At 39.9% G+C, this 23,889-nt stretch overlaps 2 protein-coding genes across 6 annotated transcripts in view; both read right to left on the bottom strand.

Annotated features, from left to right (window-relative positions):
- Positions 1 to 4,191: 4,191 nt before the first annotated feature.
- LOC311358370 (calcitonin gene-related peptide type 1 receptor-like) lies at positions 4,192 to 15,468 on the bottom strand. 2 transcript variants are annotated; one of them, XM_084478378.1, is made up of 13 exons: positions 15,426 to 15,468; positions 11,680 to 11,779; positions 11,000 to 11,159; positions 9,944 to 10,060; positions 8,419 to 8,531; positions 7,918 to 8,009; positions 6,976 to 7,102; positions 6,491 to 6,644; positions 6,036 to 6,096; positions 5,671 to 5,737; positions 5,260 to 5,478; positions 4,834 to 4,875; positions 4,192 to 4,475 (listed from the first exon to the last, which is right to left on the bottom strand). In XM_084478378.1, exons 2-13 carry the CDS (start codon positions 11,734 to 11,736, stop codon positions 4,314 to 4,316), a joined length of 1,371 nt encoding a protein of 456 aa, XP_084334504.1. In that variant the 5' UTR covers positions 11,737 to 11,779; positions 15,426 to 15,468; the 3' UTR covers positions 4,192 to 4,313. The 2 variants fall into 2 exon arrangements, with proteins under 2 accessions (XP_084334504.1, XP_084334505.1); XM_084478379.1 differs by having other exon boundaries at positions 11,000 to 11,153.
- A 502-nt stretch (positions 15,469 to 15,970) lies between these two features.
- Positions 15,971 to 23,889, bottom strand: part of tfpia (tissue factor pathway inhibitor a) — a 33,528-nt gene continuing 25,609 nt past the window's right edge. The window contains exons 3-7 of one of the 4 annotated variants that reach the window (XM_084478289.1): positions 22,601 to 22,777; positions 21,165 to 21,248; positions 20,721 to 20,774; positions 17,766 to 17,954; positions 15,971 to 17,073 (exon numbers count right to left, since the gene is read on the bottom strand). In XM_084478289.1, coding sequence (XP_084334415.1) covers positions 17,006 to 17,073; positions 17,766 to 17,954; positions 20,721 to 20,774; positions 21,165 to 21,248; positions 22,601 to 22,777 — 572 coding nt within the window. In that variant the 3' untranslated portion in view covers positions 15,971 to 17,005. The remainder of the gene's footprint in view (positions 17,074 to 17,765; positions 17,955 to 20,720; positions 20,775 to 21,164; positions 21,249 to 22,600; positions 22,778 to 23,889) is intronic. The other 3 variants (XM_084478290.1, XM_084478291.1, XM_084478292.1) reach the window with 3 other exon arrangements.

Here is a 23,889-nt window from a genome sequence, read left to right as displayed (position 1 = left end):
CGCATGTGCGCAACGTAGTTTTCGGCCGGTCCCGGCGTATGACATACGTCACGACCAAACGCTATTGCGATTGGTTATGGCAGATCCAGAGTGGCACTGGGCAGATCCAATAGTTTTAAACTTCAACAGACACCCGCCTCCAAGTGAGTGAACGTTTGCCAATTACAGCAGTTCCAGACCTTCTGTACAAATGAAATGAAGTACGATGGTCTGGTAGCACCAGGCTAGATGCCTGCCCTAACCCTAATTTACTCACCAGCACTTCTACCTCACCACCATGGACACTCACTTTCTGTTTTCCATTTTCCAACAATCCAACAATATGCTGCCATTGTGGAACCTATATGCACCCCTAACCATCCCTAGAAGGAGCCATCCCTCTTTCTGTGTTCATTCACGTCTCTTTTGGGGGAATAGGGGGTTGTCATATAATGTGGCCGTGAAGCCTTTTGAGAATGTTACTGTGATTAAGGGCTATGCATATAACATTGACATGACTTGAGCTTATATGTACTATACAACAAGAGCCAAAACAACAATGACCTGCTACAACTACTACTACTACACAACTACTTGAGTTTGTTGGTCCGTTGAAACAACAGATTCATTAGATTTAGCAATTCTCTTCAAGAGGAATCAGCCCTGATATGTTGGATATCACTTTCAGAAACTACTTTTGGAGACATTTCTAGTGGAATGATTGACATTCACTTCTCATTGCTTAATAGAATTGTCTGCTTTCAATATTGAAGAGTTTTGTGTTATAGACAACACAATGCAGCACTTTTTTTTTTTAAACAAAAACATCAATACGGCAGCCTTATAAACCAGCTATTAGAAGAGAAAGATTGCATATTAACTAGCTTATAGGTTTCCAATATATTTCTGTCCCTTTTTTCTTTCAATCATAAAAAAAAAAATAATAAATAAAAATAAATATGCATATTTTGATTAAGCCTCCCCTAACGTTTGTCCAGAGATGCTCTTAAACAGCAGGTGTTAAGGTGCAGAGGGCTGCTCAGGGCGTCCTTTGATACAGAGGCGACCGCTGCTGAGAACACATTTGGCTCTAGCTTGTGTTGAGGTACGTCGTTGCGGTTGTAATGTTGGACTCTACACAGCTAGACATTGCGAGTTTTGGTTTATTGATGTACATTGTTTATTTTGAATCCAATTTACTTGCTTTCGATGTGGCTACAATGGATCAATTATTCCACACTCCTTAAAACCTCATAATTATTCCACCCAGACCCAGTTACTGCATGAATTATTAATTTTATTTATATAATTTTATAGTAATATAATATATAATAGACAGTAATAAAACCTGATTTATTAATAGTTCATCAATGGGTTCTAAAATGAGTAGCAATGCCTTCCAATACATTTTATTCATGAAAAATGTTTAATGTTCAAACAAGCCCAGAAGAAACCAAAAGGCTATACCAACTTATTATAATGTGTTGGTTATTTAGTAAACATGAATAGAACAGGTAGCAATGTTTTTCCTTTCATGGCGATCTGGCCCCCACAATAGAGCCAGTGTGATTCATCACAACCTGAAATTGATTAAAAACTTGGCTAAATATTCAAAATACCAATTTGCTTTGTGATCATTGGAAATAGGCCTTCTCTCATACTTTGGAACTTGTGTGTTTTCGGAAAACTTGCAAGCTGCATTGAAGCTCTGCCGTAACCAAGTCAAACTGGGACTGATAAGTGGATCCGAAAGCCACTTACATGATATTGTTTTGCTCATTTTTTTGTCTATTTGAATACACAGTTGCTTAACCAGATTAACCAGTTAAAAAAAACATCAGTTTATAAACACAAGCTACTGCACCAGCGGTCTCTGCCTGCTATGTTTACAGTCAGTGAAAGACACACACTTTGAATGGACTTTTTCTCTTTCTTTTATTCACAGAATATGCAGATATTTGATTGGGAACCTAACTTGAAATGATGTATTTGGGCAAGCCCTACCACTCGACTATGCTCTCAGTTTCTCAGTACCCACCAATGGTGTATCACAAGTAAGTCTCATCATAAATAGATTTTATTCCAGCACACTTCACATTCCAGTTTTTTGGCCACTTTATTGCTCAATCACACCATGCAATACAGAACACAAGAGTGCTTTGAAGTACTACAGTGTATTGCACAATGGATGCTCTGGTGGGGTTAAAGAGGTGATGTAATGAAATGAGCAGGTAGGAGTTAGGCTTAGGGCTCACGGATGCCAACAGGTAACCTTTGCACGCTGGGTTATGAACGCAGATCCTTCGACTGGGAGTCAAACAACATATTTGGTCCAAGTTTTTGAGCAAGTGTAAACCAACTAGCTATAGTGTGTTTGTTGTCGTATGTATACATTTACAGGAGTTTAGTATTGAGACCACAATAAAATGCATGAGAGAAAAGGCACAACTTTGGTTGCTTAGGCTTTGCTATGCTGTTCTTTCCAAACGTGGAAAGCCATCTAAAATAAGTATAGCCACCAAAAAATACACACAACATAACAGTTGAAAAAGTACTACATTCAGTGATTTGTTCATATTAACAAACATGCAGCTAATAATATTTCATTAAGACTTTGTAACAATTCACAAAATAACTGAATGAGGGAAAAGAGTAAGTGGGTGATATGATAAAGCAGTCCTGCAGAAATGTTTGTAAAATATATAAAATAATCAAAAACGGAACATAGAACAAAAAGCCACAGTGAACTTGGTTGACCATCATCCATTTTGCATTTTTATACTGAAATTCTAAAAGTCAACTATGTAGCTAAAGAGCTAGAAATGCACCTATTGAATATTATACTCATAGCTATCTAATTCCGTAACAAAACAAAAATGACATTCATGTGGTCTTTCCCTGTCCAGGAAAAAAAAAAAAATAGACACAACAAACAAAACCAAATGTATGCATCCTATCAGAAAATACTTGTTATGATTTTGGGACCTTGCTGGCCTGAGGGGCCACTATGACCTTTTTCGTGTTTTTGTGATCATGTGTCTTGTGTTTTGTTGTGCCATGTGCTCTAGTTTCCCCGCCTCTCGTTATGTGTGTTCAGCCATCTTGGGTTTGCCATCTGAAGTTCATCTTTGTCTGTCATGTGATTCATTAGTTTTCTGTTACTGCTGTGCTGAGTCTTTGTCAAACTTATGTGGTGAGTTAATTCTGAGAACTTTGCTCTGCCTATTTGCATATTCCCTTTTTGAGGATTTTTGCTTTTTGGGCTTTTTGACTACTTGGATTATTCTTTGCCATGTTATGATATTTTAGTCCAGGAAAGGGCGCCGAGACAGGATCGCTTTTAACTCACTTTATTTGGTTAAGGTTATTGGTCTATTGTCTATCGTCTATGAAACAAAAGGAGAGGGATCGTATATAACACGCACGGAGCGTCTCTAAGCTTTACATCTAGTCGATACTCCGCCCAAGAGATTCTGACCTAAAATGGCGGAGTCCGAGTTTTATATCAGGTGAGAGTAGACTTCTTCTATGGTTTTCTCACTTCCTCTGTGTGTCTGTTGCTGCCCCTAGTGTAAATGTTTTGTAACTTTGTTAAATGTGCTCAGTACTGCCCTCTGAGGTTATGTGAGAGTATTACTGCTTAATTTGTCAAATGTGTTCAGTGCTGCCCTCTGGCGATTGTGAGGGGAAATTACCTCTAAACTATGCTCGGTGCTACTGGATATGGCTATGTGAGAGTATTACAGTAAAAATGTATCACTAGGGAATATTACAATTAAAATATGTCACATTACCATCCATAAAAACACCATTGTTTCTGATACCAATGTCTCCAACCATTCAACACGATTGTCGTCCGAGATCCAAAAATCATGCACAACACCGGTCGAGTCTGGAGGTGTTGAGTTATGGGTGTGTAAGTAGTGGGCGGGAAGGGGACAACAATGGCCCTAGGAACTATTTGATTGCCCTAGGAACCTTTTATTGCCCTATAACCATCTAATGGCCCTAGAACCGCTCAATGGCCCTAGAACCGTGCAGTGGCCCTAGGACTGTGCATTGGCCCTAGGACTGTGCAGGGGACCTAGAACCATGCAGTGGCTCTAGGACTGTGTATTGACCCTAGAACCATGCAGTGGCCCTAGGACTGTGCATTGGTCCTAGGACTGTGCAGGGGCCCTAGAACCATTCAGTGGCAGCAGGAACCTCAAAGGCAGCAACCTGCCCAGGAGCCATCAATGGAGGGGTGGTGTTGAGGGGCATTGAAGGCTCCTGTGCTTTGGGGCCTTTGAGAAGAAAGATCCCATTGGTTCAGGAGTAAAGGTTATCAGCTTTCAAGATGGACGTCTCAAGGTCGTAGAATCCGTTGTCACGATGTGCTCTGAGTTGCCGTCAATGCTGCAAGAGGCTGTCCGCAGGTCGAAGGACTGGGAGCCCAGCCCGCCGTCGTGCTGGACACGGTACTGCTGCCAGCGTCTCCGTAGAACCCCTCGCACCTGCCAAGACAGCAGTTTGTTTTTTGAAAAAAAATAAAGTTTTTGTGAACCCAAAGGTTACTCGAGGTGAAAACAACAAGTGGTCATAGAAGAACTAATCTTTATTCTTGATATATATTGTGTGATTTATCGTGAATTAAACAGCGATACAAACAAAAAAGAGCAAGACAACTTTGTGGAAGCCACATTAAATTCTCATTAATCTCAAAGCAAGAAATGATTTAGCTAATTTTCAAAGCTTAGACAAACCCACCTCAACAACAACCACCAACATGTATTCCCATAGGGGCTTCCTATCAGGGTGGGAGTGCTTCCTTTAGCTCTGTTGTGGATGTATTGAATGAACAAACACACTCACTTGTAAATTGAAAAAGCAGAAGATTGTGGAAACCAACAGGCCCTGAAAAAACAACATTGATGTAAAGTAGGGTCAGTTAGGGCTGAATTATATTATTTTAAAGAATCAAATATTTATTTATTTTTATCTAAATATAAAAAAAAATATTTTTATATTTACATGAAATATACTTTAGGGAGACAATGCAAAGATAGGAAGTGAACGAGAGAAAATCAGAGTGGTGATAAGAGTCAGTCTTTCTTAGCTGATACAGCTTGTTGCTCAAGAAATGCTGCCTGATCCACCAGTGTTTAGACAGATCTTTCAGCTGATATTTGGCAGGATCCTGCTGGGAATGTTTTAATGTCTTCCACTCTGTCCAGAGTTCAATACTAGAAATCCCCAGATTTTGGTGTCCAGGTCCAACTCTCTATACCAGACGTGTACCTGGTAGTGTATGAAGATTTGCGTGACGTAGTCGTAGATCTCGGAGGCGACCCGTCCCGCGGGCTTGTAGGGCAGCAGTAAAAACTGGATTCCCAGGAGGGGGATGAGGATCAGGGTGGCCCTCACCGCCTTCATGTACAGAATGGACTCTGCCCGGTGGGTCACCTTCAGCTTGGTGATGAGCACCCGCACGATGTTGAGCAGGAAGAAGAGGTTCACCTGGAGAGGAACACACTGTGAGCGTAATATTCTTTGTACACTAAAACTACGTTTAAAGGGGTGTGTTCTGCTCGCACCAACAAAATGACCGTTTTGCACCCAAAACCCAGCACCACAAAAAACACAAAAAATGAAACGAAAAACCGGTCAAACCAATTTTTTATAAATAAGAATCTACAAAAACGTTCTTACCAGGAGCGCAGCGCAGATTGGTCCGTGGATGATGTGGAGCAGAGAGGTGTTAGAGCTGATCCAACAGCTTCCGGAGAGGACGAAGAGGAATGAGAGGAAGAGAATCAATTACATCATATATCCTCGACACGCCTGCACACTAATAGATCTGGTCCCCAAACGTATTTTGTGTGCTATCAACTTGGAAAGACTGGCAACGCCTTATTGATCTGGTTTAATGGCTTATTAAGTAGGATTTAGTATGTACCAGAGGGCGTTTAATTTTTTTTACATAATTGCTTGAAGCCAGAAACAAGAAAATAGAGAGAGGAAAGAGGATTGGGAAAACAAAGTATCATAATAGCCAGTTATGATGCTTCACTTACTTGTCATTGTAGTAGTAGCTTCGAGCGATGGCGTAGATACAAGCTGGAATGAGCGGGAAGCCTGAAAACAAAGAGTGTCAACCCATATATCATCAAAACGGGTTCTTCTCCAGTCAATTAGCATTTACCCTTTTAATAAGTGTGGGTAATAAGCTAATTACTGTACCAACAAATTAATATATGATGATGTGGTTTTGTTTAACCTAAAAAAGGACTATCTTACAATAAACCAAAACTTTTCTTACATTAGAGGGCCCTGATGTTACCACAGTGACATCACGCATGATGGATAGATAGACCCACCTACCACCCGGTTGACTGTACTAACTGGTAGGTTGATCTATCCATCATAGATCTGGGTGGACATATGCCACGTGTGATGTCAATAATGGGTAGATTTTGTGTCAAGAAGACATGCCGGATTATTTGAATGGAACTGAATGGTTATGACCTACCCCATCCTAAGAGATAGTACCACATCAGGTGCTGCTTCCTGGCAAACACGGCCACCACGATCAACGTGTGCAGGTAGATTCCCTCACACAGCATCCAGAAGTAGTTACAGACAAACAGGTACAGGTGTATGAACTGGGCCACCTTGCAACTTGTCTGGGGACGGCAAGAGGAACGGATATAGGAACATTCACAGGAAGTCATTTAGCAGACACTTTTATCCAACGTGACTTGCAAGTAAGGCTGGGAAAGAATCTGAAACCAAGAAAGTTGACTTGCAATTTCACTGCAGACAGAGGATTGCAGAGCAGCTATGAATAAGAGATTAATCAAAAGTGGTGTTTTCCATTATTAGAAAGTATTTATTTATAATTTTGTTTTCTTGTTTTACAAGCTTAAAATGTGTACAAACTTGTTCATCAAATGTTGTGATAGTTGTTAAATGTAGTAGCTTGTATTTTCAGGGGTATATTCTCCAAGTACTCACTGGATTTCTCAGCACTAACTCTGGGTTGTTTGCCACAGCCGTCACCCAGATGATGGTCATAACAGAATTCAGAAGGAAGCAGCAGAACATGTTTTTGTGGAGGGTGATCCGTTGGCATCTCAAACTGCTGCAATGATGGAAGAAAACAATTTAAGTATGCTGCTCTGAAACGTATTCTAAAATAAAAGGACATTTTCTAATTAATGTGGCTTAACTGTCTAACTAAACACAATTTTTTTCAGGTATGACATACATACATGTGAACCTCCTAATGTAGCCGAGGCCGATTCGACTGCTCGCGGGTCTCGAACCTGCCACCTCTCGAACTACAACACTACCGGCATGGGAGTCTCTAACCACTGAGCTAACAGGCCAGGCTCCCAACTCTGCGGTTAGAAGCGTTCTTAAGGCTAGGGGTGTGAGGATTTACCACGTACTACCGCCAGCTAGCCCAGGCTAGTTGGCATCCGTTACACTAAGATGGCGCAATTTGATTGGTTCGCTATCTCGGGATATTGGGCAATATCCCATGATTGAGATCTCAAACTCAGGATGTTTTCATCACGTGACGGTCGTCTCGTCACGCTAATAAAAACAAATAAATCGCTAAGAAAAACAAATAGATCCCGGCAAAAAGTGTTATCTTGTTTATTTTTGGAGTGTTCACGTGTAGTATATAGTAAAACAACAGCTCTGTGAATAGTGGGCTATTCCCCACTATTCACAGAGCCTGAGGTGAATAATTGTTAAATATATTAATACATACATATACATACACACATATATATATACATATATTTACTATATATATATATATATATATATATATATATATATATATATATAGTACAGTATATATAACCTTTACTGACACAGAAAACTGGTATGAGGAGTTAGCTAAGCTTTGTAGAGTGTGTGAAACTGCTTTTTCTGCGGACATACTTGAAATAGAAGAATATTCCAAGCGAGATTATCAGGGAGGTAATCGACAGCCCATGTCCAAAGTACACCAAGTACAAAATATTCATTGTAATCTGGAGGCAAAAGTAGAAATTAGTATTGTGCATTTTTGTAAAAATGTTGAGCGAGAGATGATTACTTAGAAGCCATTATTGTAAATTGTTAGGGTCATAAAAATATCATTACTGATATGTAATTAAATCAAAATGTGCTGTGCTCCCTGTCGGATGCCTTCATAGGACTTTAACGTTTTTAGCAACATCCGAGACCAAGACTTCTTAGTGGTTTTTATTTTGGAGCCATTGGAGAGACATTTTCATCCTAAGCAACTAGAGTTGATTCAGATATACATGTAATCAAGGAGCAAGTAGGGGTTAGGGCCATCTTTCTAGAGAACACCAACTGGTAGGGTGCCGCTATGTGCGATTGAACCCAGTTCTTTTCAGGGAATCGAACACCAAATCCACTGCCCAAGAGACCTACTCTCTGTTCAGGGTTGCCGTGTGCGTTGCAGCGGGTGTAATTCGACCACGTCCTGTAGCTTTTGGGATTGATGAACCAACTGCCATTGTCAGAGCAGATCTTCACCACCATTTCTGCATGTCAAAGGAAAAATGTGTATTTATGATGCTCATCTTGTGCTTATTGGAACCACTGGTCACCAAAGGCTTATTTGGCTTTGACTTATTAGTGTGGTTGCAAAGCAAACCACACTATTGTTATCATGTTTCATAACATTAGCAAAATAAATGTCACAGGGTTCATTTCAAATGACCCTTGCAGGTAAAGAGTGGCGTTTTATTAGGGAAAATGGGGAAAAACACAGACTTCAACCATTCTGGAAGTGAGCAACTGAAAGCTGTCAAAGTTGGTACACGTACAGAAACAAGACGTAAGCAGGCCTCCAGAGTACCTCCAGAGTACCTCTTTGGCGACAGGGCAAACTCAAATCAAATAAAAACGATCAGCCCCATTATTCGATCAATCACAAGTCTGCTTCAAAGCAGCAGCAGGGACTTGAAATTTGGCTTGCTCACTCATACTTACTTACTCACAGAATATTTGGTCTTTTTCTTCAGAAAATGCACATTCGTTGACATGCTTGCTACTTTTCATATTCTTCAATCTCATCTTCGGTAATGATCTACTCTTCCAGTGTTGCAGGAATAAATACCAAGCCAATTGCAAAGAATTTCACATATATCCCTGCAGTGTGCCAGTCTTACGATTATCAAAATTATGTATCATTATTATTTTATTAATAATTGTAATATTATAATTTAATGAGGAAAGTGTGCGCAAAAATGCCAAAATCAACCACTCCAAACGCAAACAACAGAGTAAAATACACATATGATTTATGATAATGTGGAGGTGCTTTTATGCTCCCTCAGTAGCCTTGCTAGCATTAGCATGTTAGCAGGCTCACGGAATATTGTGCACAATATGAGTTAGCTCACGCAACCACACATGCAGTGACATGTCAATAGGCCATTTATTTATATATTGTTTTGCTTTTTAGATTTAGAGTATTTACAAACTGGTAGCACTATACTTTGACACTATATTAAATGGGGAGATTGTGTTGTTGTAGTTGCCGTGTTGTAAAGCAGCCTGAGGCCATGTCAGCTCTACGCTGGAGAAAGGTGCGCCAGGTTTTTATTAGTTTTGGTCTTCTGTACATAATAAGCCAGCGTCTTCACTTCCACCCAAAACTGAGCTGGACTCTCAAAAGTGGATATGTCTATATTATTTTATACTATCCTGTTCGGAATGGGCAAAGCGTACATTTCTGTAAAGTTACCTCCTGTATTTCCATGTGATCTAACACATTTGTGGCAGGTGGAGTGATTAAAAGATTTTGAATAGCTGTTTCAGGGGGGAATGATGAAAAATTGTGAATGCGCTTCTATGGCCAAAAAACGTTTGGGAGGAAATCAGTGTTCTTTCCCATTCAGCTGGTGTAGCGTGTCTGCAATGCGCTCATCCAATAGCAACAGCACCTCACCTGAAGTATCAAAGTCCTTGTGAGAGTTGGGGCAGTTCTGCTCTGAGGTGATGCCTGCTTTTGTTTCCTCCCAACAGAGCCAGCCGTCCCAGGTGCGGTTACACATGGACTCAGAACCTGCGGGGCCAAAATACCAGAGAAGTGACGAAACAAACCAAATGGTAAATGTAATCATTGTCTCGGATTCAACTCATTCGTCTCTCAAGGAGATGGATGGCAAAAAAGCATAATACATTTTTGTGAAGGACATTGTAAGAACTTTCTCCCTGGGAGAAACTTGTGAGAAACATAAGTTATACAAATATTAATTAAGGTTTAAGATTTATTGATTAACAGTGTACTACTTTGCCAACCTGCTGGAGTAACTATCGCCTTCAAATCTATTTAACTAGAACTCCAGATGCTCTAATTTTGTGCATTAACAAACACAAAAAAAAGTAATTGTGCGGAAGCATTATGTTATGCTATTCTATATCATGCTATACTATGTCATGTTATGCTATGTCATGTGCTATTATATTGTGGCGAGCAGCACGGGAAGGATGAGACGGGAGCCCAGGTTCAGCTGTCGACTGCAGTCCCCATACACCGCCCGACAACGGAACTGCCTTTAATATCACCAGCGCTATAACAGAAACACGGCACACCTGACCAGCACACACAACACTCTCACTAACAGTCGCCATCACACTACACATCACACAACAATGGAACACCTCATAATTAACCCCCCCACAACAACCAACCACAAGGTAACCCTTAGGCCCTGAAAAGATCCAAACCCCTAAAATAGTTGAACCCCCGGAATCCCTTGTGGCACAACCCAAACCGGAGTCCTGCCCATGGTCGCCACAATACCGTCACACATCTGGCGTGACACTCACGCTTTCAGCATGAATCTCACGCTCTCACGCACACGCAACAAATGTCACGCCAAAAGAAGAAAAATACCCGTTAGATCTCCTGTTGCTTCGGACGAGCGCCCGACCCCCCCCGCACTCCGGCCAAAAACCAAAAGTTGCCAACCCTGCAGGCCATGCTAGGCTAACTTTTTACCTTTGCCTTTGGTGTTGTTGTCCTTCATAATTGTTTGATAGCACTCAAACTGTGCGGTGGATATCATGTTGTCGCTGCTCCCCATTTTAGGCTCCTCTTTGGTGGGTTGTTGCTGCTGGGTCTCATTCACCTCCAGACTCGCCTTCACAAACACCTGCAGCTATGGCAGACCAATAACAATGCATTTACATTGACCCACTTACGTTTAGCCATACGGCAGACCTCCAACTGAGCAGTCCTGCTAACCCTGACCCCTTATGTTCTCCTAGAGTTAGTCAATGACACTAATCAAAAAGAATGGTTAATCTTGATTATCCTGAAAAAAAAATGTCTCTCATAATCAATAGCCATTCCACTGCACAACAGACCCTCAACATCCGTTCCATTATGTAAGATTGACTGGATTCTAAGATTGAACTGGGTTCTTTGACTATATATTACGTTGGAAAAAATATTTTTACCAAGCTATATTCCCCCCATAATCCCACTGGGGGTCCATTAAAACAGGAAGAGGCCTTCACACACTGACTTATATACAATCTATTCAGTTTGCATAGAAAATATGACCCCAGAAAGCCACACTGGCCAGATGTGTCCACTCCAGGTCGGTTATTAATGTCACTGCATGTTTTCATTAATATAGTTTCATAGTACAGTTTCACGTTGCAAATGAAGCTCACCTCATTCGGCGTGCAGAGGACAAGGGCCAGGATCCACCACCATCCAATCACATCCATGTTGCAATGGGTCGCGTCCGAGTTGGCCAATCGGGTTAGAAATCTATAAATTAATAGAATTAAAAGAAAAAGAAAGAAAAAGGAATGACAATAACATAATATTCAAGGATCCTCTTCAATACGATGTTGTTATTCGGGTATCCAAATTATGACGATGATGGCGACTTCAGGGAATCAGAGAAAAACCCTAAGGTTCTTTACTGATAATAGCAAGGCAGCCTAGGACTTGTAGAGGGACGGCTGGTGTCCCTTCATTCATCACTATCATTGAAGCACTGAATAGGCTGGATATGGTTTATGAAGATCTAGATATGGTATCGCCTTTACTGTGGAGTTATGAACACATTCCACAGCCTTGTTAAGCCGTTGCTGGACAGGCCACCTAATTAAACGACAACTACCTGCCAGCCTGTCTTTCCTTTGGAGTATGGCCACCATTTCCATCTCTTTGTTTACGCCTGCTGGTTGGATCAAAACAAACAAAAAAAACATCCTATTTTGTCATGAAGCTCCCATGGCAGTCATGAGCGGTTTATTGTAGTTATTGTAGGACTGGGAATCAGGGGTACTGACTGACACACACACACACACTTAAATACAACGGTAGACCTTTCTACCGATCTCAGAGCCCAACAATGGACTAACAAGAAAACAGAATAATATTAACAGCTGCTTCGAAATAACAGCTTTCGAAGCAGTTAAAAGTTCCTGACATCAACCCATCTGGCCACAAGCCTGCTCAAAGCTGCTCCAAAACGCACTCGGGAATCAACAAACGCACTAATGACACTAAGGGAGAGAGGTTTTAGCGAAGGGGGAGAGGCAGTGCTGGCGGGAAGTGGGTTTGAACGAAATTTAATTAACAACAAATGCATGTTTTCCTATGCATACATTTGCCACACATTAACAACATAATATTCCCTGCTATTTTTCTTTAATTATTTGTCTATATGTATTTATTTTGATATCTATGTAAACTGAGATGTTGGATAAATCTTATATATATATATATATATAAATCTTTATAAATTAAAAAACTAAAGAATAAAAAGCATTTGCTGAAGACTATTTTCTCGACTTTGATGAAAGAAATATGACTGCTACTAATTCTTATAACTTTAGCTTAATGGGTATGGACCATAGTTAACATTATCATACAATTATCACAATTCTGCGGAACATTGCCGAAATCTTTCGACATCTAGAGAGGAAATTGTGATTTGTAACGGAAAAAACAGTTATTTGGGGAGGTAAAAGGATGATAAATATTTCTGTAGCAAGTATGTTTATCCTGTGTTCTGTAAATCGGGGTCAACACAATCCAAGCACTCAAGAGTGACTCAAGAGCCTGCCTCTCTCCCGGTTAGTCATGGCTGGTTTGGATTGGAAACACCCAATAACTAATGACCAATGGCTTTGATAAAGAAAGGTTGAGGACCTTGAGAGCAAAAATAGACCAAATATTATGGAAATAGGTTGGTTATCTATTACTATTTTAATATTCAGCAGATGGGGACTTACAGTGAATTCAGATACCTGCAGGTATTGTAATGGAACCCACAGCCCAACTATCAGCAGATAGTGGATAATGTAGTGAGACAGTGGTTGTGGTGTGAAGCCACACAGGGGAACAGCTGCTGATGGATTAATGTTAACTGTGCTGCATCCCAGAATGTCATCGACCCTTTGGGATCCTTCAAAGAAAGGACACAGGGCAGTGATGTTTAAAATTTGGTTTATTGAAAGTTTTGTATATAAAGATACATGGCCTGGTGCGCCATGTAGGAGATCTCTCGTGTGCGGTGATGGCTGGTTGAACCTTTAAACACTGATTACTCAATGTTCAACAGGTGCAGCCTCATCCAGCCACAGAGTTCAATCTGACTCGGCCAGGTGAGGATGCTTAACCAGCAATCATCCACCACACTCCCACAGCCCCAAACCAATTGAAAAAGTGAGTCAGAGTGAGTCAAATGTAATGCTGTTTTATAACGGCCATCAAGATGCAAAAGAATATCCCTGGGGGTCCTCAGTGCGACCTCTGAGGAGGAAGAGTTTATAGTTTTGTGAGAGCCTGAAGTCACATGAAGTACTTAGTTCAATGTGGTCAGAGTATTCTCATGGTTTGTTTCTTGTTTATTCTCAAAAAAGGTCACGTTTGCCAAGAAATCTGAAAAAACTTGTGGTTTTGTTTTGGTTGGAGCAGCACCATGTGTGCAATACAAAGTATAAGCATTGATTTAAATAACATCTCATTCTTATCCAGCAGCTGCTTGTCTCCATAAGGAGCCGATAGGGTCCTTACAGGTGGACTGCAGACATCACCCTAACCACTAGACTATCCTGCCTCACATATAGTCGATATACAGTTTATGATGATAAAGTATGAAAATAACTCAGTACGGTACAGGAACTAATTGACGCTATTCTGAGCTGCTTTGTAATGCTGGGGGAACTGAGGTAGGGGACTGTGTGTGTGTGTATTTTGGCAAAGTTTTGATGCAGGATATTTTTTTTAATTGTCCAAAAATAAAGTCTTTGTCGCAATGTTGTTGAGACTGAAATAGTTTGGTTTGCGCATGATAAGTGGCTGGCCCGTTCTCCCGCGTTTGACACGTTTTTCAATGACGACCACCCACCAAGAATGTCCGGACATCAAAACGGAAAGTGTATATAATTTTTAAAGTTAGAAACATATTGGATATTTAACAGATATTTTCGCTCCAAATAAGAGTGATCTGACACACTACCAAATTCATATCAAAACAAATGAGAGGTTTATTGTAGTTATTGTAGGACTGGGAATGATAAATCAGGGGTACAACACACCACACACACACACACACACACACACACACACACACACACACACACACACACACACACACACACACACACACACACAATCATTCCAGAGCCTCCTCTGTCTCATCCTCTGATAGAGTTGCAGCATGGCGCCCGTGCACTCCACAGAGGGAGTATCACTTTGGTATTCATGAATAGGAACATTTAGATATTGTTGTTCATTGTTAACTAACTACGGATATTTTTTAACATTGTTTTGAATATGTTGATGAATTCTTTGAATTATGATTGTTTGTTAAATATAACCTAATCTCTGACAGACACACCATGTTTGTCTCATCTTGAATGTTTCTTGTATTCATGCATTAGACCTGTGTGGGACCAGTAATATTTGCAAACTGCCCTTTGACAAATAATGTTAATTTTACAATGGTGGCACTGACACTGACCTACAATGTCTGTTGCAAGAGTTTACAAACTACTGTCCCATATAGACGACTAACAAGGTGAGAGAATCGTTGTTTTGGTTCTCTCACCTCTCTCACCTCTTAAATGTCACTGTTTATGACACAGGGCTTTTATCTTATACCCACTTATCCAAGCACAACTACACCACTGAATACGATGCAAAGATTATTCCTAGGTTGTTTCAATTCACATCTGCCCCCATTAACACGCACGTACGTTCCCATCCTAATGTCATACACTTAACACATTCAAATACCATGCAGTGCCCAGTGATCAATGTAGATGTGTTTCCTATTAAAGTTACACTGGATGCGCGCCGCAGTAGCAACACTGGAGAGGGATAGGAACCCGATTGACGTTCCCTAAACGTCCTCATCCCTGCACCGTCGTGAAGGCTCATTTAAACGTCCCCTTACCTGAGTGTTATGGCCAGCCAATCCAATCCGATGGTCGGAAGAAGTTGTTAGGCAATCCAACACGGTGTCGGCTCTCTGCACACTGTGGAGCTGGAGAGAGAGAGGGATGACCAACTGGTGTCAACCCACAGCCTCCGGTCCTATCACAGCACACCATCAAATGCATTTAGTAGGCCCACACACACACACACACACACACACACACACACACACACACACACACACACACACACACACACACACACACACACACACACACACACACACACACACACACACACACACACACACACACACACACACACACACACACACACACACACACTCATCAACTAACATGCACAAACTACAATTACTTGTTGGCAACACTGCCCTCCCCTGTCTGTTTGAATATTACATTCAGGCCCTGAAACAAATATTTACTTATAAAAGTATGTTGATATGATTTGTTGGATTTTATTAGGAAATTCTATTTTTTATTATAGACAGAGTGAATTCAGCATTTATAGCCATCTTATCTCATATTAAAGAACCAAACAAACAAACATGTTGACAGGTTATGTTTATAAAGATACATTGTGCACTACATATTGTCAAAAAAATTGGTTTGGATTTTTGGTTAACGAATCAAGTAAATTCATTTTTAAAGGTTAAATGTATGCAAACCATCGTGTGTGGACTTAATTAAGAGGCAGATAAAAGAACACAATGGTATATTTCAATATTACAAAATAATGTTTGTGCTCTAATGTTTACTATTGGTAACAAAATAATAATCCATCGTTTGATAAACAATAATGATTATAAAAAAAGACAATCATTTGAAGTGACATTTAATATACACCACTATCTTCATGATCCCTGATTGATCCCAAATTGCTGGAACACTTTGACAAAAGCACATTGAGAAAATGTAACCGTGGAACAAACGTTAGCAAAAACATATGTTTTATTGTCAAAATCAGTTACTTTTTTTTAAGATATTGATTCGAAGCAAACTGTATAATATCAAAGTTGTTCACTACAAGCAAATACAAAGAGTGGACAATAGGATCTACAAACACTAAATAACCATAATATATCACATCGAGATATATCCACTACACACCAAATCTCTCGTCAAGAAAATGTCAAAAAGTACATTCATATAATATATGAATGTACTTTTTGTGTCTATATCTCCACGTCAGTAATTGGTAATAACCTTGGACACGGGAGTGTACAGTAATTGATTACCCGCCTGCTACGTAGCCAGGAGAGTAAATAGAGCTTGCCCATTAAAACGGCTGGAAGAAATAGAAGGAAACCGAGAGATGAGAAGACGTAAAGTGGTAATGTCAAAGATCTTCAAGCTAATTAATGTCTGTTAAGTGTCTTTCTATCGCAGAATGAGGAAACACTCTGCTGTTGGATGGCCTACTGATGAAAGGCCGTATGGCTGGCACACCCTAACCCTAACCCTTACGTTTTTATGCAGGTCAGGCTGCAAAACAATAAGTCTTAGACAAATATAAAAAGGGCATAAATAATATATATATAATATATATATATATATTGGAATAACCAAGAGACGGATGGATCTATTGAAAAGACCCGGCATCACGCAACACAATGTTCATGTTTTTCTTCCTTATTCTGATCCTATGATCTGCAAAACAAACAAAACACAAACAAGTGAAAACGTTAATTAATTGTATTTAGTATCAAATTAATCAAATTAATGAAAACTATCAAATGTCTCACAACTGCTAACAGTGTCATCTAATGGCAGAACACGATAACGCTTTAGTATTTTCAACGTGTTTCAATGTAGATTCATCTGGAGAGAAGATGTAGTAACAACTCACTATATAGTCAAAGTGTGCCCATAGGTAAAATACCGGTCGGCCTATGTAATTAGTTTATAGATGAAATTGCCAACTATGAAGAGGCAGTAATTCATGGTAGAAAGTGTGACCTTCTCAGACTGCACCTTGCATAGAGCCTCTGGGCGCTTTCTGTTATGTTTGGACCAGTCCGGATTTGCCGGGGAAAAGGGAAGGAAGTGACGTCTAAGCATGGATAATGGCAACGATTTTCGTTCTTTCGTAGCTCTTTAATTTGTCCATTTTATGCGCATTGTATCCACTGAAGCCACTCACAATGTCTGTTTATATTATAACTACGTTTTCTTTTCATGATTATGATTAACTAACATTAGTTTAGTGCTCTCCGTGCGTGAGCTCTAGCAGGCTGCAGTTCTCTTACCATCCAAAGGGGTCAGTAACGAGAAGGAATTTTGGTAGATTTGCATCAAATAAACCTTCTACACTTCTAAATGCAGCGCTGTGCGACACTTACGTTGGACGTTCCTGCAGATCTTCATGCACTGCCTCTTGCTCACAAAGTTGTTCTTGTTGCCCTCACAGCCACCGTAGAGGAAGACGCTGCACTTCTGGGTCAGGGGGTCGTAGGCGAAGCGGCGGTAGGTGGCCTGGCACGGCCCCTCCTCTGTGGACAGCAGGCAGAAGCTCGGGGTGCTGAACACTGCTGGGGTAGAGAAAGAGAACAACAAACCATGTACCATGTACCTTCTCCTTACGGAACTGTTTTTGGTTATTCAAAGCGACTTGATAGAAGCATATAGCGTTTTTTATAAACGGATGGATGGGATGCAGATAAGCTATAGTATAGGAATCAGAAGGGCTAGTCAAATTGTATTTGTAATCAGGTTAGGTTTAATCAGTGATTAAACCTAACCAGGTGATTATAATCTGCTAGTTATCTTATGATACATGTCATCATATTGACCTATAATATGTCGTGTTTTCATTGCACACTATTGCACCCTCGTCTGTGTTCCTTGTCTTTTACCTCGGTTAGGGCAGTTTGTAATTGCCCTTAAGGCCTGAGGGTTAGTGCTGTTGTATAATGTAGGGCCTGTTAGAACTGTTATAAAAGTATGCCCACATGTGTTATAAAGGCTACATGTCAGTCACGAGCAGGTAGGGTTGAGTATAGTGATGGCTGAAGGTGAAAAACATCGGGGGTCAAACCCAGTGCCTTCCATCTTGGAGTCAAACAGCCTAGCCACTGCGCTATCCTGCCATTTTATGATATTATTATTATGATATGATTTTGTATTTTTTCTATGTCTATGTGCCAAATATTAATCTGCAGTTTTTTCCCCCAATACTACTACTACTACTTATTACGTGTGTCGTGGTTTTATTTGGATTATTTATCTCTCGTTAGAGTACTGTTAGGCTTTTTTATGTGTAATGTCAGCTTGCATCGTATGGACGTATGCAATGAGTGAGAAAGTCCACAAGATGTCAGTGTCGAGATAATAATCTTTTATATACATTATCTACTTGTGTACAAACATGGGGAAAAAATGGATGTAAGTTGATGAATTGCATGTCATTTGCTTCTGAAATAGTTTATTCTTGCTGGACAAATTTAATCAATTCTAGGGATGGAGGATTTTACTCAATATTGAGTACACAATATTGAGTAAGAATTATATTCAGAAAGTATACACAACTGCACTCAAATTCCCTAGCATTCACATGAAAACCATACATGTGAGGATTGTATCTTATTCTCTTTATGTAGACATCCATCATATCTATCACCATATCTGTCATTTAAAAAGCACTTCAATACAACAACAAAGATGATACAATGCCAAATGAGACCTCTTGGCCACCTCTCCCTGTCAATGATGTTCGGGAAATACTGTAATTGAAATGAGAGAGAAGGACGGCCCACAGAGATATAACCTCAATGCTATCTCACACTGTTATCTGATAACAGAGAGAGAGAGAGCGCTGGATGAGCTACCAGGGAAATTTAACTTATTGGTGCAGAGACCTGAAAACACGCAACAGCCCTTTGACCTCTTCCCATCTCTCATTTGACCTCTTCCCATCTCTCATCTCCTAACTTATGCCTTATGCCCAGCCAGTGGATGACAGAGAATTCACACATTAAAACCCACTGTCTCTATGCTGTCTGTCTGTCCTTCTTAGGTCAGATTCAGAAACAGATCATTAAGGAGCAGGTAGGGGTTAGGGTGTCTTGGGAAATACCACAGCTTTCGGCTGGAAGTCAAACTCTCCTAGCCAGGGGCACCAAATCCTTTCAAAATTGCAGCCTCTCAACTTGGCATTGAGTAAGTTGTATCATTGTATTGATTTTCAATAAAAAAATAATCACCTACATTTCAAGTTCTCTCCAAAGTGTCATTCTCAAAGTAAGGCTAAATAAACGTGTAATTTGTTGTCATTTGAACTTGGTATGCATTCATATTTATTATTCCCGGACACAGACAGATAAATGGAGAATTATTTTAGATTCATACATTAGAGGAAAAAAACGGAACAAGAAATATATTTTTTTTTTTTACCTGTACCTAAACTACGCTGACACCTCTGTGTCAGGATCTGGTCAGCATACATTGTGTTAATGGCTAAGTTTACATGCAAAGAGAGCTGCACTCTAATATGACTTCTCATCGTCTACCGTGTTGCTGAAGCCCTCAGCTTATACTCACAAGTCAGTCTTAAAATGCTTCGCATAACTAGAGACTGAAGACAATCTCCAAGGTTCACAACACATCAGAATCTGAATCAAATAATGTAACGTTGCTAGGGACATCCACAAGCTCTCTCCATGTTGCAAAGGGATTTGCTGTATCTTCCCTTAGTTTCTCTATGGTGGATAGTTGGTGGAGAGTCTTACTTCCAGTTAGGATTAATTTCCTCTAAAACGTAAGGAGCAAGGTCTGTTAGCGGCCGTTCTCAGCACCATTCAACTAACTTACATTAAGAAACCTTTAGACGTGTGGTAGTCGGCAAGATAAGTTTTATCAAGAGTAAAAACATGTTTAGAGTAGAGACTACTAAACATTGAAGCGACGATTACTGTAGGCGGTGGTGCAGGCATGATATTTAGAGTCTCGGAGTAGACAAGAATGATTGATATATTGCTCCAATATAGCAGCTTTTGTGGCGATCATGTGGAAGAAGGAAAGAAAAATGGGGAGGCCCCTAGTTCCTGGGCCCCTAGTTCCTGGACCCCTAGTTCCTGGACCCCTAGTTCCTGGACCCCTAGTTCCTGGGCCCCTAGTTCCTAGCCACTCCACTTTCATGCACCCATATCTGTATTCATTTTGTAGTACAAAAGACAATTGAAGAAGTTGCACCATACTAAGTAACTATTTAGAACTCACCATAACATACGACTATGAAGGTTTTGGACGTGAAAGTGAAATGAGGAAACAATGGATTGACGGCGAGGTCATCGTCTTACCAGGCTGCCCCACAGAGGAGTCCGGGAGGGCTGCCAGCTGGATACCTACTTCTTCTGAAATCCACCCCAAAAAAAACCCAAAAAGAGGTGTTATTAATTGAAATACAAGTTGATTGTTTTTTATTAACACTGTATATTCTACATCATACCCACTCTGATTCTGTTTCCCAGTATTTTCAAAACACAAGCCTCCATTTTGTAAATCCATTAAAGCCAATGTATTGTATGTTACAGGTGAGGCTCATTGTGTTGGTGGTTTCCACTTGGTTTCCACTTGTTTCCACTTGTTCATTACTATTCATTTAACTTTGGTCAACTGAACTTCTTACTCAGTATCTCATGATACAGTTAAAATAGCAGTGTGTCTTTCTGAGTCAGAAGGTCAACAGGGGCATTCGCCTGGGCTGATGGGCTACTTTTGAACATTTAATTCCAAAAGCCTACCCTTGATAATCAGAGGCTGTATTTCCGATGAGTTGGTAGGTTCTAGATCACGAACTGCTGCTACTGGTTCTTTGGTCGCTTTTGCTGTAAATAATAAAATAAGACAGTATGTTAATTTTAAGGCACATATAGCTAAGTGGTCGTATGGTTATGGTATAAGCAACCATAGGGACTACAGGAAAAAAAACAGTACATTGGACATAGAGGAGAAGAATATTTTTCTATGTACATTTTCTTGACACAGGGTTATTCAGTTTGTGTGTTAAGTTAAGTTGGTGAAATCAAATCCAGCAACGGAAAAAATTTCATCAGTTTTCTATTTAATATCATTTGTATATTTATATTTGTCAGAGTGGAAAATGTGCACATCCTTGAAAGAATCTACAAATGAAACAGGACAGATTCATTTATCTTAAATGATTGCCTTTTACACGCCTTACATCTAATGTCTACATTGATTAAAAGCCTAAGTGTGTCATACATTCACATAGTATAGGATATAGGCAAGATTTGGTCACACTTGAGTGGCTTTCTTTTTCTGTCGACAACTTCACTATCTTAATGACTTCAGAAAGTCGTGTCAAAGTCTGGCACGATGAAATGTGTTTCTTTTTGAGGGCCTGAAAACTATTTAAATGCTAAATCAGGCCGGAACGTGATTTCATGGTTGGCATAAAAAAATCCATCAAAAAGTAAATTCATGAGGTAACACTGCTTTGAATTTTTCACTTTTCTGGATTGCGTAGTTCTGACAATTTCCCGTTTTAATCCAGAGCAGGTTAACGCAGAGCATCTACTTATAGAAGCTCCACTACGCTTTATTAATTCAGCATTACGTGTTTGCTAGACCAAAAATAATGACTTCTTCTCATTTCAAAGCCGGTTTAATTACTTCCTCGGTCATTAACTGCTCACATTGCGCGCCAATGAACCATTTTCAGCATCAGAGCTCAAAACGATGTCAACAACGTCTTCAACTAACACTAAATGAAAGTGAGTGATTATTATTATTGTTGAGAACGTGATTGAATAACTGTGAGACTTTATCACTAGTTTTTGAACTGCCATGACTATGAAGTCAGTGCATAGTATTTAACGGTAGCACAAACGTGGAATATTGTATGCTATGAACTATGTCTGTATACTAGATTGTATACTATGTACACGTTTTCAAACTGCACATTTTAGAAGCTTTTATCAGAAGCAGAAGCTAGTTCAGATACATCATTAGGCAGCAGGTAGGGAGCTGTTTGGGCATCTTGCTCAAGGAGGCCTACATGGTTAGGCCGCAGACATTTGGAGATCAAACCCAGTATCTTTCTGTTGGGAGTTGGAACACACAATGATATACTAGTTTCAACCACAGAGCACCTTGACCCCTTACTGATAAAGGGCCCAGGATGCTCTGTGGCTAGACAAAAGTGTAAATGTCTTACCAGGGTTTTGGCATTTGGTCTGGCACTCCGCCATGCTCCTGAAGTTGTTAGCATTCCCGAAGCAGCCGCCGTAATAGAATTGTTGGCACTCGCGACTCACTCTGTTAAAGAAGTAGCGTGTCACCAATCCCCGGCAGGGGCCTGGGGCCTCTCCAAGATGACACGGACTCTTGGAGGCTAGAAAGAGAAATTAGGAAACAAGCGAATAATGAGAGGTTTTTATAAACCACTGGTGGACTCTCTGATACCACATGATGCTGTATTAACTCAGATGTCACAAAGTAGCTACGCAGCAGATAAATGCAAATTATTAAATCATTAACTTTATGAGTATCCACTGCCACCCCCCAGATTTCAGATTCATAAAGAAATCTTCTTGTGTTGAAATTATTGTGCCATATTCAAGAATTTCTAAAGAATATTTTAAATGTATTTAGTAGTAAAATGTTTCATGCTATTAATTTGCATGATTTGTTCTAGAAAGAGATTGTTAGAATGGGGACAGCCATCCGATGTTAAGGAAGTGGTAAATCAGTCTGAAACATGCTGTCATTTATCTAACTGACCCTAATATTTCCCTGCCGAACCTTTCCAAATGATTAAACCATAGTATGTTTGAAAAGCATCAGATGTAAATTGCACAAACTGCACATATGTCTTGACTAAAAGAGTTCATTGTTTCATTTTTTAATTTGTATTGATCATTGCAATGATCTCCGTTCTCAAAATATGTCCAGTTTTGGTTCCCGACGACTGGAACAGAAAGATGTATACAAAAGAAAACAACAATCAAAAATTACTCATCTGATAAATTGCGTTCCCAATGTGGATACAAAACCATAGATCATTCGAGATTGATTCCATGGAATGTATCAATGTAGCATCCCCCGTTATCGAAAATGAAATGATTTCACAGTTGAGATTGTTCCAGCTGAAGCTTTGGCATCACGCTGATAACTGAGTGAACTACAGAGATGAACTCAAAACAAACCAGGGCCAACAGTGCTGATCCCAACCCAACCGTAAATAACATCACAGTGAAAAGCTAGAAAGAGAAGCACAACACCATGTCCTTTCTATGAAGCGTAGGTGGTAAAGTACATGCATCCAGAATATACAGTGCTAATGCACAGCTTATTTTGTTTTCTTTTGTAAGAGTATTATTTTTTTTTTCTGGTCAATATTTAAACTACTGTTATTTCTAATACTGTTATTGTGTCTTAGTATACATACGTCATTTATGTATATTATTTTAGTTTTTTGTTTATAATTTGTGTCTTTTATATTCT

The sequence above is a fragment of the Micromesistius poutassou genome (genome assembly GCF_964030765.1).
Source record: "Micromesistius poutassou genome assembly, chromosome: 14".
Classification (NCBI taxonomy): Eukaryota; Metazoa; Chordata; class Actinopteri; order Gadiformes; family Gadidae; genus Micromesistius; species Micromesistius poutassou.
The sequence above is the reverse complement of the archived record's forward strand: the minus strand, read 5'-3'. Positions and strand labels throughout refer to the sequence as shown.

Bases quoted from the DNA above. Each gene is read 5' to 3' on its own strand.
- LOC311358370 (XM_084478378.1), bottom strand. From the start codon at position 11,736: ATGGATGTGATTGGATGGTGGTGGATCCTGGCCCTTGTCCTCTGCACG. The intron at 10,061-10,999 runs GTAAAAAGTTAG...TTGGCCCCGCAG, and splicing joins CAACAACACCAAAGGCAAAG to GTTCTGAGTCCATGTGTAAC. The intron at 5,738-6,035 runs GTAAGTGAAGCA...CCTCTCCGGAAG, and splicing joins AGCTACTACTACAATGACAA to CTGTTGGATCAGCTCTAACA.